The sequence below is a fragment of the Dipodomys spectabilis genome, unplaced genomic scaffold (assembly GCF_019054845.1).
Source record: "Dipodomys spectabilis isolate Male_0828 unplaced genomic scaffold, ASM1905484v1 ptg000002l, whole genome shotgun sequence".
Taxonomy (NCBI): Eukaryota; Metazoa; Chordata; class Mammalia; order Rodentia; family Heteromyidae; genus Dipodomys; species Dipodomys spectabilis.
In genome coordinates this window covers 33,936,838-33,955,732 of record NW_024870679.1, presented here as the reverse complement: position 1 = coordinate 33,955,732, position 18,895 = coordinate 33,936,838, and the positions used below count along the sequence as shown (strand labels likewise).

The 18,895-nt window shown below is 34.1% G+C and overlaps 1 protein-coding gene and 1 long non-coding RNA gene across 2 annotated transcripts in view; one reads left to right on the top strand and one right to left on the bottom strand.

Moving 5' to 3' along the window:
• The window catches only part of LOC122106848, a 105,109-nt gene that overhangs the window by 10,739 nt on the left and 75,475 nt on the right, over window positions 1-18,895 (bottom strand). The gene's annotated exons all lie outside the window — the stretch shown is intronic.
• The window catches only part of Lrrc7 (leucine rich repeat containing 7), a 294,553-nt gene that overhangs the window by 204,426 nt on the left and 71,232 nt on the right, over window positions 1-18,895 (top strand). Inside the window, exons 12-18 of the mRNA XM_042678371.1 lie at window positions 1,296-1,365; window positions 3,473-3,572; window positions 6,591-6,715; window positions 8,764-9,012; window positions 14,251-14,451; window positions 18,316-18,427; window positions 18,647-18,827. Of these exons, the coding sequence (XP_042534305.1) occupies window positions 1,296-1,365; window positions 3,473-3,572; window positions 6,591-6,715; window positions 8,764-9,012; window positions 14,251-14,451; window positions 18,316-18,427; window positions 18,647-18,827 (1,038 nt within the window). The remainder of the gene's footprint in view (window positions 1-1,295; window positions 1,366-3,472; window positions 3,573-6,590; window positions 6,716-8,763; window positions 9,013-14,250; window positions 14,452-18,315; window positions 18,428-18,646; window positions 18,828-18,895) is intronic.

Sequence of the window (18,895 nt, the reverse complement as noted above, 5' to 3'; positions counted from 1 at the left end):
ATCTGTAAGTAGTAGTATAAAGGGGTTACTATTCAACAAATTGGTTCATAAGTACAATGCAGCGTGATCAATGTCACTTCTTTCACCAATCCCTCCTTCCTCCCAGCCCAACCTTATATATATTTACACCTACAAGTCACCTGGAAATTCATATATTTCAACTCCACCAGAGTGCTAGTAAAACTACTGCTAATGCTCAAATAAGTCTACTCAAGAGTCTTAATGTTTGCACATTAGAGTAAAGGCAATCCAATAGCTATTAGCTATGTTCAGAAAAGGATCAACAGATAAAGACAGATCCTCTTCTTGTGATAAAAAGTGTTATATTTGTGGATGGTTATACAGAAAACCTGAAAGTCTAAAATTCATTTTTGTTTTTAATTCTCTATGAAACAAGTATCCTTGAATAAGAAAGGATAAAAGTAAATATTGACTGGAATTAACTAGTAGTTTGGTAAAGTGATTACAAAATGGAATCTCCAGTAAATTTTTGTCAGACAAGTGATAGTATGAGGAACTCGAAGACCTTGCAAGGAAACTATCACAATGAACCTTCATGTGATCCTAGAGAATACTCATAGAAGCATCAGGATAAGTATGGCAGTGTAGTTATTTATTTAAGAAACAAGTAATATGGGTTTTAAAACACTCCCTTTTATAAGTTAAATAAAATTCCCTCCCAAGAGAATAAACATTTTATTAATAGGTTTAGAGTTGTACAAATCAACCAAGATGACATGGAAGTATCAAGACCTTGTACACCAAAAGTAAGTCAGGGTGAGCCAGGCATTATAGCTCATGTCTGTAATCTCAGCTACTCAGGATATGGTGATCAGGAGGATCACAGTTTGAAGGTAGCCAGGAAAAATGTTAGCAAAACCCGCATCGCATGTGGTGATACACGCCATGATCTGAGCTATGCATATAGCATCAACAAGATCATATTCTAGGCTGGCCTGGGCAAAAAAAAAAAGAGAACTTTTGGGAGAAAAAAATTAATAAAATCAAAAAGCTGGAGACTACTCAAGTGATACAGTACTTTGCCTAGCAAATGTGAAGTTCAGAGTTCAAACTCCAGTACTGCGAAAAATAAAAACAAAAACCAGAAAATAAGGAATACGTCATGTCATACCAATATTATTTTCTTGTCACTGAGCTACCAGATTTGGAGATGATGGGAATATATCAAATTTCATATTAAATTTTCAGGGAGACACATTAGCGTATTTTATGATGCTTCTTAGAAATGAACTTTATCATCTTCACCTATGTTATTAGAATTTTATTGTTTGCAGATTGAAGAATTTACCATTCTCATTTACAAAACTTAAAGAACTTGCAGCATTGTGGCTCTCTGACAACCAGGTACAAACCCTTTTTATTGCCTATTTTATTCATTTTGTTCATTAGGGCAAGCTATAATTGAAACTTTAGATTGCCAACTTGTTTTCAATAGGTACCTTCTACAGTTGCTACAAAATATAGGTTTGTTATCCCCTACAAGAGACTTTTATAAAGGTACCAATTCAACTATTGCTATAGGTAAAACTACTTAAAACTGTATCCTTTTCAAGTCTGTAGATTTAATAGGAGCTTCATTGTCAGAGATACAAAACACAAAAATGATAATTTTCTAGTATGTTAGCTCCTGGTGGTACACATTTGTCCTTAGAGGATATACTTTAATTATATCTCAGAAGGTAAAGAATATGAAATTATTAACAAGATCCCCACAAGAGGGAATTATTTTATCTTCTTTCTGCCTTCTCATGCTTTTAATTACAATCAACTTCAATCTAAAATTTTATTTAAGAAATTTGCTGATATCTTTTAGTAATTGTTATCATCATTTTTGTGAAATTTGAATATTATTTTCCTCCTCATTAAAATACATTTTGATTGAATTGAGTGTTAATGAATACTTTTATTAACTAGAAAGTAACAAGAAAAAATGTAGCCATATAATTTACCACCAGAAATAGTGATGGAATTGGGACATAGTTTATTAGTCTTCTTTTCTTTTGTTCTTAGAATTTTGAAACACAGATCCAAAAATATGAATAAATTAAAACAATTCATTTTGAGTTGAGTTTACCATTATTTCCTGAGCAAAAAAAATACTATTATTGACAAATGTATTATTCAAAAGTCTAGCTACTTGGATATATTGTGAAAAATCAAAAATTACTTCTACAAATTACAAAAATACACATGCAAGATAATGTATGTTTTCCTTCAATTAATTTATAGCACTTGTCTTCATTTACACAGTAAAAAATTACTTTGTCAAGCATATTCAAAGCTTGTCAAAAAGCTATTGATTCTCCCAGCATCTATAAGTCATTCTAGATAAGTCAGTTTAAGAATCAATGTCAGGGATGGGAAGGGGAAACAAAGAAGGAGGCTACAATGCTTGATAAGAAATGTACTCATTATCTTGCCCATGTAATTGTAACCCCTCTGTACAGTATTTTCACAATAAAAAAAAAATCAATGTCGAGGGGAAGGAGGTTAGGGATAGTAAGTGGAAACAAAGGAGGAGGCAACAATGCTTGATAAGAAATGTACTCATTACCTTGCTCATGTAATTGTAACCCCTCAGTACAGTATTTTCACAATAAAAAAACTTATTAATAAAAAAGAATCAATGTGAACTATACTAATAGAGGAGTTATGTTCTACCATTCTTCATTGTGGGAAACATCCCTCAATACCATGATTTATTATCATTATAGTATTATGAACGCAGAAGTTATTGTGCCCTTGTATTTTAAGCACTGTCTTAATGTGTTTCAGACAGTTTCATGAGACACGGTGGTTTTCTATTAGTAAGTGTCTTGAAACAAGCAAATCTAAATACATTAGATAATACGGCCATTTCCAGTATATTGCTAGAATATATGAGTTGTTTTTACAAATCCTTCTAAAAAGTAGTTGAAATCAAATTAATACCAGATGTTCAAATTTGATCATAAGTATATCAGATATAGGTACTGTTGTTCAAGTATCTCTGAAAACGAAATGAATGCTTATGTTTCAACCTAATTAAATTCTTAGATGATCTGTGTAGTGTGAATTTGACAGCAAGTTACCTTTGTCTTTCTAGGGCATCTGCCCATGAAAATGAATAAGCTTATAGAACCATATTAAAAGCTTACTTAGCTGAGCAATTTAACATACTCTGGTTTCTGCAGGATTAAAACTGACATTGCACAGTTGAATAGGTTTGGTAAGTTTTGTAAAATAGCATGTTAAAGAAAAAGAAAATCTTATTATGAAAATCTTAGAATTTGAAAATATTTCTCAGCAATAGTCTTATTTTATGTTATACTCTGATTCTTCTTTTACATTCACTTTCTTTTGACCATTCATTCATCACCATGAGGCTAAACTATTCACCATTATCTTATCTGAAATGGACGTTCTTCATGTTGCTGTTTTTGTCATACAATCTATGCTTTCTTGCTTGTAGTCCAAAGCTCTTATCCCTTTACAAACGGAAGCCCATCCAGAAACAAAGCAAAGAGTGTTGACCAACTACATGTTTCCCCAGCAACCTCGTGGTGATGAAGGTAAGTTGTCAATAGAGGTTTCTTTTGTATTCATCATGATTGTGGAGAAGAAGACCTGTGCAGATAATGATAATATATATTAATAATATATAATATAATATATATATCACTTTAGGAGTTCATGAAAGCATGTACCTACGCTCTTTGTTAAGTATGATTTAAAAAAAACAGTGGGCTGGGAAAGTGGCTCAGTGGTAGAGTGCTTGCCTGTCATGCATGAGGCCCTGGGTTTGATTCCTCAGTACCACATAAGCAGAAAAATAAAAAAGCCAGAAGTGGCACTGTGGCTCAAGTGGTAGAGTGCTAGACTTGAGCTGAAGAGCTGAGGGACATTGCTCAGGCCCAGAGTTCAGGCCCCACGACCGGACCGAAAAAAAAAAAAAACAGTTCCTCTATATATCTTACATGAAAATAATGTTGACATTTAGACACAACTTCTATCTTCTCTTGATCAATTGCCACACATAAGATGAGTTAGCCAAATTGTGGTACCCAGTTAACTGCAGTAAGAAGAGAGCAGTCAGATCTGCACATCAGTGGCTCACTCTTAGCTACTCAGGAGGCTGAGATTTTAGGATTGTGGTTCAAAGCCAAGCTAGACAGCAAAGTCCATGAGACTCTAATCTCCAATTAAAAGCCAGAAGTAGGGGGGGGAGGGGAAGGGATGGTAAGGGGAAAAAAATAAAATAAAACCCAGAAGTAGAGATGTGGTTCAAGAGATAGAGCACTAACCTTGAACACAAAAAGCTCAGAAACAGTACCTAGAACCTGAGTTCAAGTCATGGGGGTGGTGGGGGGAGAGAGAGAGACGGAGAGAGAGGGAAGGTGGGATAAAGAGAGAGAGAAAGAGGGAGAGAGGGGTAGAGCAATTAGAATAAGAACATTTTTTAAGTCATTAAAAAAAAAAAAAAAAATTGTTCCTTGTGATCTTGGGTCCTAAATTATTTCATTATAAATTAACCAAGAGATATGACTTTCAAATAACAACCATCTTTCTTTTCCAAGATCACTTTTTCCTAAACAATGTCTGAAACTATGATAGAAATATTGTTTCACAAATTAAATCTTCTACCCTGTGTTCATATTATTTATTTGAAAAATTAAAGAGAATAATTGTCATTTGCTATTTGAAAGTTAGCCCAAGTCAGCATGGGTTGACTTTTCCATTTTTTACAATTATATAAATTAAACCCATGTAAAGCCAGCTATGGATTAAATCCACTCAATCTACTTGAATCAGATTAACATTTGCATATGTATCTCTTATTTTCATGAATAATTATAACAAACAGCTTTAATCTATGACTTCCAAATTAAGTGGATAGTTTGGGGAATATTTTGGAATATTTTTATTTAAATTTGTACTTATAGCAGGAAGAAAATGAATGATGATGTGATGCATATTTTTCAGATCTCAATAAAATTGATCCTTTGAATTAATGAAAGAAAAGATACCATGCTTACACATCATAAAGGAAAAATCTTAAAGACTGTGTTTTATTTATGTAGTGTGTTATATCTCAGTTTAATATTTCTATGTCTTGGAAATAATTCATTTTAAAAGAATATAGAAAAAAAAAAAAAGAATATAGAGTAAAAATTAAAAGTCTCTTGAATTCACAGATCCTTTTTGAATGTCTAATCTTACAAATTAAATTCCTAATTTGTTCCAGGGTAGAATGGATGTGGTCCTGGAGAGTATGAAGTAAAACAATTGGCATTTGTTGCTTGGTTGGGTTTTGTTGTTTTTCCTTTGAGTAAAAAAAAAATTATTCACTGAAATTTTTTCATGAACTTCAAAAAAGTCAACTTGTGGTTTGCCAGGCAGAAATGTAATAAATGCACTTTCAGAATCCCTTACAACAAAGAAGAATATAATAAAGGCTATTATTTTGGAACAAATGTAGCCTTTACTAAATGTTTTTATTATATATATTTTTTTTCTGGTCATGGGACCTGAACTCTGGGCCTGGGTGCTGTCTCTCAGCTCTTCAGCTCGAGGCTAGCACTCTACCACTTGAGCCACAGCCCAACTTCCAGCTTTTTCTTCTTATGTGGTGCTGAGGAATTGAACCCAGGGCCTCATGCATGACGGGCAAGCACTCTACCACTGAGCCACCTTCCCAGCCCCTTTGTTATATTTTTATGATCTTCACAACTTCATTGCAAAGAAGATAATATCATTAGCTGAAATTTTGATGCATACTAAAGATTTAATATATATAGATAGATACATACATATATATATATATATATATATATATATATATATATATAATTTGAGACACATTCAAGCTAATTAAGCCTTAACGAAGACTAAATTTTTCACATGAAAACAAGCTTCCCTCCATATGTATGTATATATGTATTGTACATATATACAAAGAATAAACCATGGGCACTTTATTGCAAAACAGATGTTATCTAGTATCTTTTATTTTTAAAATAAAAAAATCTGCTAAGAGTTTACTAGTTACAAATATTGGCTCCCTCAATCATATGGACATAAATAGATTCTGTATTAGGTATAGAGAAGCTGTGTGACTTTGCACAACTATCTTAAAGCTCAACTATAGTTTCTTCCTTAGCAAACTAATTGTGACCTTTATGCTACTGTGAGATTGCTGTGAGAATAAGAATCTGTTTAAAAGTGGTTTGTCCTGCTCTCTATTTCCTTACTGTTATCTATGGGAAGGGAATTCCCACAATAGAAATTTTCTCAATGCCCCGAGGAAAGTAGTGTTAAAGCTTATGAAAGCTATATTTAAGTTAAGTTAAAATGTGAAACACAACATAATAAATGATCAAGGATTCTTTTTCTCCTTTTGCCTTCTTTTAGTCTGTTTTTTCCTATCCTTCTTTCTTTTTCATTCCTTTTCCTCTTTTTTATTATTTTTGTTTACACTTGTAGTATATACCCCGGAGGTTCTTTTTTATATAGTATATTAATCTCTGTTAGTAATACTCTGTGTTAAAAAAATAAAATAAAAGCAATAATATTTTGGAATCTAACTGTAGATTTCCAGTCAGACAGTGACAGCTTTAATCCTACCCTGTGGGAAGAACAGAGACAACAACGCATGACTGTTGCCTTTGAATTTGAGGAAAAAAAAGAAGATGATGAAAGTGCTGGGAAAGTTAAGGTGAACCCTTTAGCCTTTGTTTCTCCATTCTTCTCTTAATTCTCTTTTGCTTGTCCGTTATTTCTCTTCAGATAGATCTGTAGACAAATTAAATGACTTCTGTTGGAAGGTTAAATGGCACCTTGAAGTCTGATGGTGGTAATTTTCATTATGGCAGACTGGTAGTTTATGAAGCATTGGTGAGATTCAGAATGAAACTCATGCCCCAACGCTGACTGAGCAAGTTTGATAAGCCCCCATCCCTGCCTCTGCCCTACCCTACAGAGAACAGCTTGAGAGAGATTCAAGCTGACAGAAAGTTAAAATAAACAAACCTTGGTGACAAACTTCACCTACACACATTATTTCATCTTGAACATACTGAAACAGTATTTTTAATCACTAAGCAAGACATTATGCAGAAATGGCTCCTAGTTAACATGTTCAGTGCCTTTAAAACTCTGGAAGTTTCTGTGTCCCTGGGATAGTTTAGAATAATTTATGAGTTTTCTTAAATTTGAAGAGAACTTTGAAATGTGGGTACCTAATAGTATGGGAGTGTTCCTTAGGGAAAACAGCCTTTTTTCTTTATCCCAGGACACATTTTCTTAAGTACTTTTTGCGACTAATTTAAGTCAACTAACCAAGGTAAAGCTTAAAATCTGTACTTTTCCATTATTTAAATTGTGAAATGTCATCAGAATTGACTTAGATTTTATTAACACCCAATTTTTATGTTATTGTCATGGTAACACCTTGAATCTCTCATTAACTTTTTTATAGCATTTGTGTACCTTTTCCATCATGGGTACTAACAGTTTTCACCCTTAATAACTCATTTAAGTAATTGTATATGTATCCTATTCATAAATATAGATTGTGTGATAGTAACTAATTACCTAAGAAATGGTATATGCATCCTGTTTATAAATTTAGATTTGCATAACGTGTTCTCTGTTTCCCCCTTGTCTACTTTTTCTAAACATTATCTCTTAAACTATTATTTCTAGAACCTTACTTTGTAAGGTAACAGAGCATTTACCAATAAGGCCTATCTACATCTTTATGCAAAACCCAAACTAGACTGACAAATTCAAAGTGACAATTTTTTGGTAAGCATTTGGGTTTAAAAAAATGTTTCTGGATGGTTGGTTATTGTCACTTATCAACCAAAGAGACAATTTTTTTAACTTGAAAATTCCCAGAAATAAACCAAAAAGTTGGAACATTTTGTTCCATTTTAGTTCATATGTTATATCTAGAATCAATGGAAAATGCATTCTATATTGGATTGCTGGTTCATTTTTATATTTCATTGAATTGTCAAAAGCCACATGCTTTTTCTTAAAAAGCTACATTCAAAGCATCCAAAAATAGAGTGCATTTATAAATTCTGGTGTATGTGTTGATGAAAACATAAAATATAGAAATGGAAACAGTTATTTAGAAGCCCTGTTTGTGTGTTATGTGGTTAGGTTTGTTTATAATCAAAGTAAGTTCATTATACTTTAGAGTGTTTTCTCTCCATGTGTGTTTTATTTGGTTTATTTATATTTTGGTAAAACAATATGTTTTTCCAAAAATTTCTCTAACTACTTGGCTTGGACTAATTTGTATATTCCCAATGCCAAGGGCTATTGGACAAATTAGAGCACAAACAAACTTCTAAATAAATCATCATGGGAATATGATGAATGAAATATATTGAAATTGTATATTAAATTAACCACACTTTTCTGGTTCATTACATGTACATTCAATTTAGCACCATTTTACCTTAAATTTACATGATATTTAAGAAGGACTTTTTAAATGGACTAGAGTATAATGCCCTACTTACAATGTAATAGTGTAGTGTGAGTCTGCAGTGCGTGAAGCAGTTGTGATCATGACAGCTCCATGTGAGATTGGTACTGTCTTATAACGTGCATTTAACACTCTTTTGAATGATGGTCATTTTAAATATACTACCCAGATGAAACAAAAAAAAGAGTAGAAAAATGATAAAGTGAAAGTGTTGCTACAGTGCTCCTCTTTCTCCCAGAAAATGGAGATTCCTTCTCCCACAGGATCTGTCCTGCCAAGCCCCCTGGGACAGGGGCCAGCGTGGGATTACTCTCCAACCTGCCAGACTGTCTGGCGATTGCTGCACACCATGGGCCAGGTGTGATCAGCAGATTCAAGATTTGCCCGTCCCCCAGAATGACCCACAGCTGGCATGGGGTTGTATAAGTGGCCTCCAGCAGGAGAGGAGCATGTGTACTCCATTGCCAGTTGCAGCACAATCCACCACTCTTCCCTCTCTAAGTGGCAGACAGGTAGGCCTAGGTGTTTGGGGTAGGAGAATTCCCATTAGAGGCAACCTTGGAACAGTGGTTTATGGGGTATGTTCTGCATGATTTGGGGTAATAAAAAAATGTCGATCACATTAAACCCCTCAGATTGCCAGCGTTTGATACCAATTTCATTTCATTTTTTTTGCTTATTGACACTGGTAAGAGGTGGGGTGGATTGAGTCAGACGGGGGGGGAATCATGCAAGGCTTCTGTTGGTGGGGACACTGCCATAGGCTTTGTTTTGTTTTGTTTTTTAAATTGGGTGGTCCATTCTTACTTACATTTTTTTCTTTTAATTTAAAAATGTGGGAATACCAATAGTTGGGCAGAATGTTGATAGCGGTATTGGTGGCCTCGAAATTGTCCTCCTGATGCATGAGAAGTGTTAGTTCTGGGAAGATTAAGTAGCTAAAGCTTGCTTCTTAAAATAGCATGAGTTTAAATTGAGATTTGCTGAGAGTGGACTTTGGACACAAAGATAGACATCTGTTGAAAAGCATCAGTTTCCTTTAATTTGAAGACACAGATGGTATGAATTCCTGTAAGAGAAGATCGGGTTGGCAGTTATGGCAAATAGAAATTGCTCATCCCAGTGGGTGGGTGGTTAAGAAGTTAATGGGAAGAAAAATATGTCTTCATGAAATATGTTAGAATGCTGAATTTTTTTGTAAATTTTACCATCCACATGTAATGGACTAGATTCTTATTCTATGTCTTATATTCCATATAAGACAAGCTGATAATGCAATTTCTTCACTGAAAATGCTGTTTCCTTTCTCTGTAAAACAGTCTGGTTAATTCCTGGAATGTAATGTTTAATAATCAGTGTCAAAACACCATTATTTCTCTTACTGGAATTTACAATCAAACTAGAATTTAATCATTCTGTGAAATATATTATATTAAGCAAGTTTAATATAATATATGAGAAACAGTTCAATATGAACTCAAGATATCATTTCTAAATTCCTAAGCATTCTCTATTAAGCAATTCTTTCTGTGTTACTGAATTGGGGGTAGAGGTTCCAGCATCTTGCAGCTGCTGTTTGCATTTACTAAACTTTATTTAGATTTGAGAGATGTAGAACGTTGCAAAAACATTTCTATTTTCCAAAATTAAAATAAAATAATATTTTAGTAAAACTCTTGTATTCTAATGATATGTATATGTGACATGAGCAAATACTTTATAGTGAGTGATAAATATAGAGAGACAAAAATATAACAGTAGATATTCTCAGTTTTACATATAAGAAATTAATTTATATAATTAATTATATATTAATTTTTATATATTATGAGGGAATATTTGCTCCCTATAGATGCAAAAGCATAAAGAAACTGCTTCTGTTTCTGAGTATCACTAAAATATTACCATAACTGTTTGTGATCATGTTTATTCATTTCCAAAATACTGAGAATTGAAAAGTAGGGAAACAATCTGTAAAATGGCATCAATATGGGGCTGGGAAGGTGGCTCAGTGGTAGAGTGCTTGCCTTGCATGCATAAGGCCCTGGGTTCGATGCCTCAGCACCACATAAGCAGAAAAAGCCGGAAGTGGCACTGTGCCTCAAGTAGTAGAATGCTAGCCTTGAGCTGAAGAGCTGAGGGACAGCGCTCAGGCCCAGAGTTCAGACCCCATGACCAACAACAACAACAACAACAAAAATGGAATCAATATGCTTGAACAGAGCTTTCAAAAATTATATTATAAAAGTAGTATAATTTCATCTCAAACAAATCATTAAACTGTACTTATTTAGTTTACTTTTTAATGAACTTAAGGTGTGGTGATGTACACCTGTTATCCCCACCAACACCAGAAAGCACCAGTAGGAGAATATCAGGCCAAGCCATCTTGGGTATCAAGTGAGGTCCTATCTCAAGAATAACCAGGAAAAACAATATCTGAGGCATGGCTTATGTGGTAAAGTGCCTGAGTTCAATCCCCAGTGCTTTAAAAAAAAAAAACCTGAGGTTATCTTAGTATTTAACTAAGTAAAATTTACATTTTAGACTTAGAGTATTTCTTCCACAAGCTGATACATGTATGCGCTGCCGCTGCACCAGGGAATAAATTTTAGAGCTAAGTAGCCCTGGTATGCCATAAACCTTGAAGTCAGATAAACCTGAGTTTGATATTACCTTAATTATATTATCTAAGCCTTAATTTTCTTTGTGTAAAATAGCCACAATTAATTACTCATTCTATTATAATTAACAAGTAATTGTTAATTATTTAGCAAATAGATAGTAAATTATATTTAAACTTAGAGGAGGAATTAAAAATAGTATTATATATTATACAATTAATAATAAATATCACTACTATTAAACAGTTATTATGATACCTTGAACATGATAGATAATAAATTATAACTGCTGCTGCATTAAGTTTTCAGGAAAAAGTTTAAACAATTGCAAATGTTACAGATTAGATATATAGCAAAGGAAATCCAGACTTTAAGACCTTGTAAAGCCAAATATGATGTTAGATAGCTATTCTCTGCCTAGAGCTTACCAATTTTCAAAAGACTTTCACATTTATCTCATTTTAGCTTTAAATTAACTTAAATATTTTGGAAAGGATATCATCATTTCTATTTTTCATGAGTAGAAATTACATATTAGCAGATTGGGTTAAACCTTTGGCTGGAATTTACACTTTCTGATTCCAGGCCCAATGACTTCAATGAGAAAACCAGTTCATAGGAAGCAATGAGCTGATTTTCTAGGTGAAACAAATCAAATTTTATGAGACCTGAGAGTCCAAAATCTGGGAAAAGGCCACTTTTGGGGAAACCATATAAGATGACCACATAAAACAAACAAATAAACAAACAGGATACCTCACAAGGCTGTGGAAGAAATGGGTAAAGTGACAGGCCCTAAAATTTAAGCTCCAACAGCTTCATGGTAAATGTTTCTGTATTAGAAGTTTTCACAGAAACAAAAGGCTTAAAGGCATTCTAGTGATAAGACTGGTTAAAATAACCAGGAACCATTACTATCATGACCATCAGTAAATGGTTGTCTAATTGTGTCACATAGGATCTAGCATCTATTAAAAGTAAATTATATTATTCAATGAAGTATTTTATGCAATGAAAGAAAAATTCTCATATTTCTTTTACTGAGGACTTTTAAGTTGCATGGAATTTTAGTTTAATGCCTTCCTTTAGACTTTTTTCCTTCACTCATATGCCATGATTATTTTTTTAAATAATGTTCTTTGTGCCACAATAGTCATACCATTGTATGATTTACATTTTTTGGGGGGAGGGTCCGGTCGTGGGGCCTGAACTCTGGGCCTGGACACTGTCCCTCAGCTCTTCAGCTCAAGGCTAGCGCTCTACCACTTGAACCACAGCGCCACTTCTGGCTTTTTCCTTTTTGCTGTGGTGCTGAGGAATCAAACCCAGGGCCTCATGCATGCAAGGCAAGCGCTCTACCACTGAGCCACCTTCCCAGCCCCTAATTTACATTTTTACAACACAGTATGTGAATTAAAGCTCTTTTGTGTCAAGTTTTTTCACCAAGCTCAGCAATCTAATTTGAAAATTAGATTAGATACATGATGAATGTTTCTAATATCAGTTGAAACAGCAAGTCCATGAATGCATGCACCCAGTGCACTTTTTCTAGCACAAATATCATTGAGTTTTGTTTTTGTTTATTTAAGATTGCATTATAAATTAACTCCCCAGGGATATATTAATAGTATACCCTAACAACTTATACTTTATGTCTGTAAAGTCTAATTTTATCTTGGATTATTATAGCTCTAAATCTACTAAATTAGTAATTTTATTCTAATTTATATGAGAGTGGAAAAGAGATTGGGCTGAATTTAGATGGCACTTTAGCCAAAAAAATCCAGATTTTGGTATGTTTTCCAAGTGTATATTGGAAAGGTAATTTTATATTTTTCTTAAGAAAGGCATGTTAGAATCATATAACAAAGTGCAATCTTGATGTTTCATTAGGAAAATGAGCCAAAGGAAGACAAAAACACTTGAAAGAAAGGCAAAGCACAGTTGGTGGAATGCTAAAACTGCAGATGAGCAAAAGTGTTTGAAATCTCATTCATACTCTTCAGGTCTATTCACCATCATAGTCTTTTACATGCCATGTATTACATAGGTGTAATTTCTCTTTTCTTCTGTTCCCCACTCTGCCTTCCACCTTCAATTCTCTTCTACTTTTTCTGCTCACACCCCCCCCCCACCTTCATATGCAATTATCCACAGCCACATAAATCATTCCATTTTGAAAAGTTGATTCTACTCAGATTCAAAAAGCCAGGACTGTTGAAACAAGGTAGGCCAGATAAATCTGCCTATTTTCCTCCACTCACTCAATCAGCATGGACAACTTATTCCACTTTAAATATATTATACTAAATAATCCAATGGTAGGATATTCTATATGACTCAATTCTGTACTAAAAGTAGATATTATTGTGTATTCCAGAAAGCCAGATTGGTACCCCACAGTGAATCAAAAATGGAAATAGCTAAACAAACACAAACTAAACTTCGTACATTTACCTACAATACCTTAGAAAAATAGCCTCATTTTTTTGTTTCCTTTAGCTAAAAGATATTACCCAAGAAGCATGTTATTTTATTAAAGCTAAAACCAAATATAAAAGCCTTCCAGATCATTTTTCTTACATATTAATATCAATTAGATCATTCTACTTTTGATGAAACATGCAATTAAGTATTTAGGCTAATTCATATTTGGGTAACAGTTAGGCCAGTTCTACATTCTTTCATTGTACAACTCTATTTGTAGCTCTTTTTCCCATTACCTGAATTTATTCTCCAAGGATATTCTTAATATCAAAATTATGATTTATAAATAATTAAAATAGGGAAGGATGAAAGCACTGGATAATAAATTGACTAAAATTTTCAGAGATTAATAACTTGACCTAAAGCTATTTTAACCATCCAACGAATAGGTAGCCATTTGGAGATGATATATTCCAAAACTTATTCATAATCTAGAAGTGTGGGAAGTGATGGGGTGAAGTCCCATGATACTAAGCAGGAGAACACATAGTGTTCTACTCAGTAGCAGTTTTTCAGCCAGCTCAACACTCACTGTATTGCATTTGGTTATACTTCTGCACATAAGATGGAGTAGCTTTCTAAACATGCTTGCTGAAGTGATTTTTTTTTTATGTTAAATTTCTTTTTACAAACTTCTAGGTTGAAATAAACCTAAAACGATATCCAACTCCTTACCCAGAGGATTTAAAGAATATGGTAAAATCTGTTCAAAATCTGGTGGGTAAGCCAAGCCATGGAGTGCGTGTTGAGAATTCAAACCCAACTGCTAACACGGAGCAAACTGTGAAAGAAAAATTTGAACACAAGTGGCCGGTAGCACCCAAGGAGATTACAGTGGAGGTATTTGAAGGTTATTGGTAATTGCTAGTGTGGTTTGGATTTTTTGGAATTCTAAATGGTACGTTTTTAAGAACACAATATATCTTCCTTGATAAGTGCATTTCTTCCTAAAATATAAATGATCTTTCTATGCCTTCAAATTATGAGGGTTGTGTTTGATAATTCAAAGATGCATGATACCCTCATAGCCTAAAAATCATTACTACACCTCCAAAAGTTCTAGTACACACAGATTGAATAGCTTGTCCCCTACCTTGGCCTAGACAGTAAATGTGTTCCATCAGTGGTATTATTTTGGATGCTCCAAATTTTTATTTTATCAGTTGTTAGAAAAAGCTCTGAGGATATTTCATTTGGCAATTTTCAGTGAACTTCCTACTTAGGTATAGAGAAAAAATTTTACATTTGTGTGTGTGTGTTGGGTAGTCTCTTTGTAGAAAACATGACTATTAACACCAAAATAGGGGGATGACAGAAACATAGAGGTTTATGGAATCTAGATGTGCAAAGTCTAAATCCTATATTTCAGAATAAGTCAGAAGTCCATCTTCACTGATTTGAGTGGTCTGAAAAGAATTCAACTACATTTATGCCACCTCTACTCTCCCATCAATTCTTCAACTAACTTAGTTACCATCTTTTATCATCACTAAAAACATAATTGGTATGAGTATGCCTGTAAATTCATATTACTTCTCTAAAATCTAGATTGATAAAACTCTTTTACAGATCTGCATTTCAAAGCATCAATTTGTTGCGTTCATTGATCACCAACTATGTATTGCACTGTGCTAAACACTGTGAGAGAAAAATGAAAAAGAAATTAAAAATGTGACCTTAGTCCTCAAATAATATAAGCCTAGCTAGATGAACATAACATACAAGTGACCAATGAATATATAGGAAAACGTGTGGTCAAGAATTTGATGCCTTATTAGTGCTGAAATGCATAAAAAAGATTGAGATTGAAGAATGATTTGAATTCTACAAGTTATAAATTCATGGCTTTGTTTTTTCTGGGAGCATGGCTCAAATGGTATAGCGTGCCTGCTTAGGAAACAGAAGGCCTTGAATTCAAAGTGATAATGAGGGGAAAGTGTTGCAGAAGAAGAAAAGACTCTAGTAAAGTTAAGCAGAGAAAGCAGAGGTGTCTGCCCTGGAAAAATAGATTGTGCCTGCATAGCTAAGGAAGTAAATTTAAGTATTCGTTTTTCGCCTGTAAAACAAATATTATTGTCCTTTTTTATTTTCTAAAATATTGCACATATGCTATAAGCAGGTTTGTATTTCACTAAGATATTACTACAATGTAAAAGGGGAAGCAAAAATACTTAGCAGGTACCCACATATATACTTTATATTTAAATGTCAGGCAAGCACAGTTCAATCTCAAAATAGCTGTGTGATCATGAAAGTCTACCTGATAAATAAATTTACTATAATAACAAGATCCTAATTAGGATTAGGATAGGTGAAGCAGGAGAAAGATGACTTATGTCTCTAAAGGCTTTTATTCTCTATTATGTCACCTTGAAACTTTATCATAAGTGCCTCATATTAAACTTCAACATTATTTTCAAAGTCTATGAAAAAACCCTGGTTTATCTCTTCAGCCTCAGGATATTCATCAAGCCAGTCTCTCTCTGATCTCTCTTCAAGACTGATTCTACATTTTGGGTTCCTCATGTTCCCTCACCAAGACATAGCACAATATAAGGAAGATAGACTAGGTCCAGATGCTACTTCCATGCAGGATTGTTGTTTTATTAACAGAGACTCTCAGCCTGAAATAGCTCCAGAAATCTACATCTAGACAACAAAACAATTGGACTAAAAGATCTGTCATGTTATACTGATTTTTTTTTTTTGTCAGTAGTAGGGCTTGAACTCTGGGCCTGGGTGCTGTCTTTAGCTCTACAGCTCAAAGCAAGCACTCTACCACTAGAGCTACAGCAACATTTCTGGTTTTCTGGTAGTTTAATGGAGATAAGAGTCACACAGACTTTCCTGCCTGGGCTAGCTTTAAACTGCAATTCTCAGATCTCAGCCTCCTGAGTAGCGAGGATTACAGGTGTGAGCCACTGGTGCCTGGTGGCTTGTTTTAAAAAAAAATAATTTTCAGATTGAAATTTTTAATATACTTTTATTTTCTTTAAGTAGTTGTATAAAGGAGTTGCCATTCAACAGAGCAATTTATGAAGACAGGGTATCTTAATTAGTGTCACCTCTTTTAATATTCTCATCCAGCACTCCACCCTTCAAATATTTTCATACAAACCTAACCCCTTCTTTAAAAAATCCAAAAGATAAAAGGTGATAAAGAATTAAGGAAATGTACTATATATATTTTCCTACATTACCCCTCAACCTGAGCCTGTAATCTTGGAGATATATAAACTTTTCACTAAGAGTTTTAATCAATTACTTCTTCTCCTTTTGAATTTCTGATACTTTTGGCCAATGATACTATTTCTCTGATTTAAACAAAATACTTCTATGTATGTTAGGTTAGTGTTCCAAACTGACAAGACATTTACGAGGAAACAAACATAAATTCTCCTTGGAACTTGAATTAGCATAAAACTAAAAGAGAGACATTCAGGTAGCTGTCACACGTAAATTACTTATGAGCGAAGACAAGACATTTTTGTGTTAAAAGAAAATGAGAATTAAAAAAAAAAAAAAAAAAGAAAATGAGAATTTAGCATTTTGTCTTCCCTAATGTTCTTCTACTGCCTGGTTAACTGGGAAGAATGAATTGAATTATACAAGTTCAAAATTCATGACTTTTTGTTCTACAGGGAGCATGACTCAAATTGCATACAGCACCTGCCTACTAAGTGCAAGGCCCTGAATTCAAGCACTGCTAATGTAAATAATAATAATAATAGTAATAATAATAATAATATCCCAGGCATTGGTGGCTCATGCCTCTAATCCAAGCTACTCAGAAGGCTGAGATCTGAGAATCTGGGCAGGAAAATCAGTGAGATTCTTATCTCCAATTAATCACAGAAAAAGCTGAAAGTCATACTGTAGCTCAACTAGTAGAGTGCTAGCCTTGAGCAAATGGAGCTAAGGGACAGTTCCCATGCACAGAGTTCAAGCCCCAAGACCAGCAAAAAAAAATAGTTTTTGTTTTGTTTAATAGGTTCGTTCACTTGGCACTCTGAAGTTACATTCTGTACCACCTTCACTAGGTGGATGGCTATCGAATAAAGACCTAACAGGCTTCACTGGTCATAAGAAAACTAGAAACCTTAGGAAAAAGTCATGCTAGAACTAAATAATTGAGAAGACAATCACCAGGAAACTGTAGGAACAATCATTAGGAAACTGGAAGGACCAATAGGAAGAATGGCAGAAAGCACAGGTTGCATAGGGCTGGTAGCTCATTAATGTGGCAAGGGGAATACATATATATAGTCAATGATATGATTGCACTTAGAACTCTGAGTTCATTACTTGGAATTCTGTGTATAGACCATTATGAATCACACTATTCACAGAGGGCTTCTCACAATTCAGTGCTCTATTAAGATGAGTTCTACTTCATCTCTGAATGATGTTATAGATTTCCAGAGAGCCACATTTTATCTTTCTTTGGGACCTCCACAGTTCTTTGCACAGTGCCAAGCATATAAACAACTTTTTTTTAAGTCTAATAAATAAATGGACTCGCATTGGGGAAAAAAAACTAGTGTGTTACTTAGAAATATATATGGTTCATTTTCCCTGATGCCCCAGGGTAAATTACATCTTCCAATCACATCTTTGAGTCTGAACCAAATAAAGATATTGCCATCTTGGTTAACCGCTGTTTAAATGTTTACTTTCCTTGTCCTGTATTATTATATCTCTCAGGATTCTTTTGTTCATCCAGCTAATGAAATGAGGATTGGGGAACTTCACCCTTCATTAGCTGAGACCCCTCTGTACCCACCCAAACTTGTTCTGCTAGGGAAGGACAAAAAAGGTAACATTGTGAAGCTGATGTGAAAAATACGCTGCAAATGCATGTGCATGATGAACCACCGGTTGTAATTTTATGATGTGCCCTAGTGTATCAGAATACTTACATATATATATATATATATTTGTAACACTAGCCAGTATGGAATCCGTTTTTCATACTTATCTGCTTGTAATTGTCAGTGTTCATGGCATCATGACATGTCTCCCCTTTAAATTTCAGAATCAACTGATGAGTCTGAAGTTGACAAAACTCACTGTCTGAATAACAGTGTTTCCTCAGGCACTTACTCAGACTACTCGCCTTCCCAGGCTTCCTCGGGATCCTCTAACACCCGGGTTAAAGTGGGGTCCTTGCAGACAACAGCTAAAGATGCCGTTCATAATTCTTTGTGGGGTAACAGGTGTGTTTAGAATTCCCACTTTCCTCTTCCCAAAATACTGTGTTCTGCAACTTTTTTTAAAAAATGGA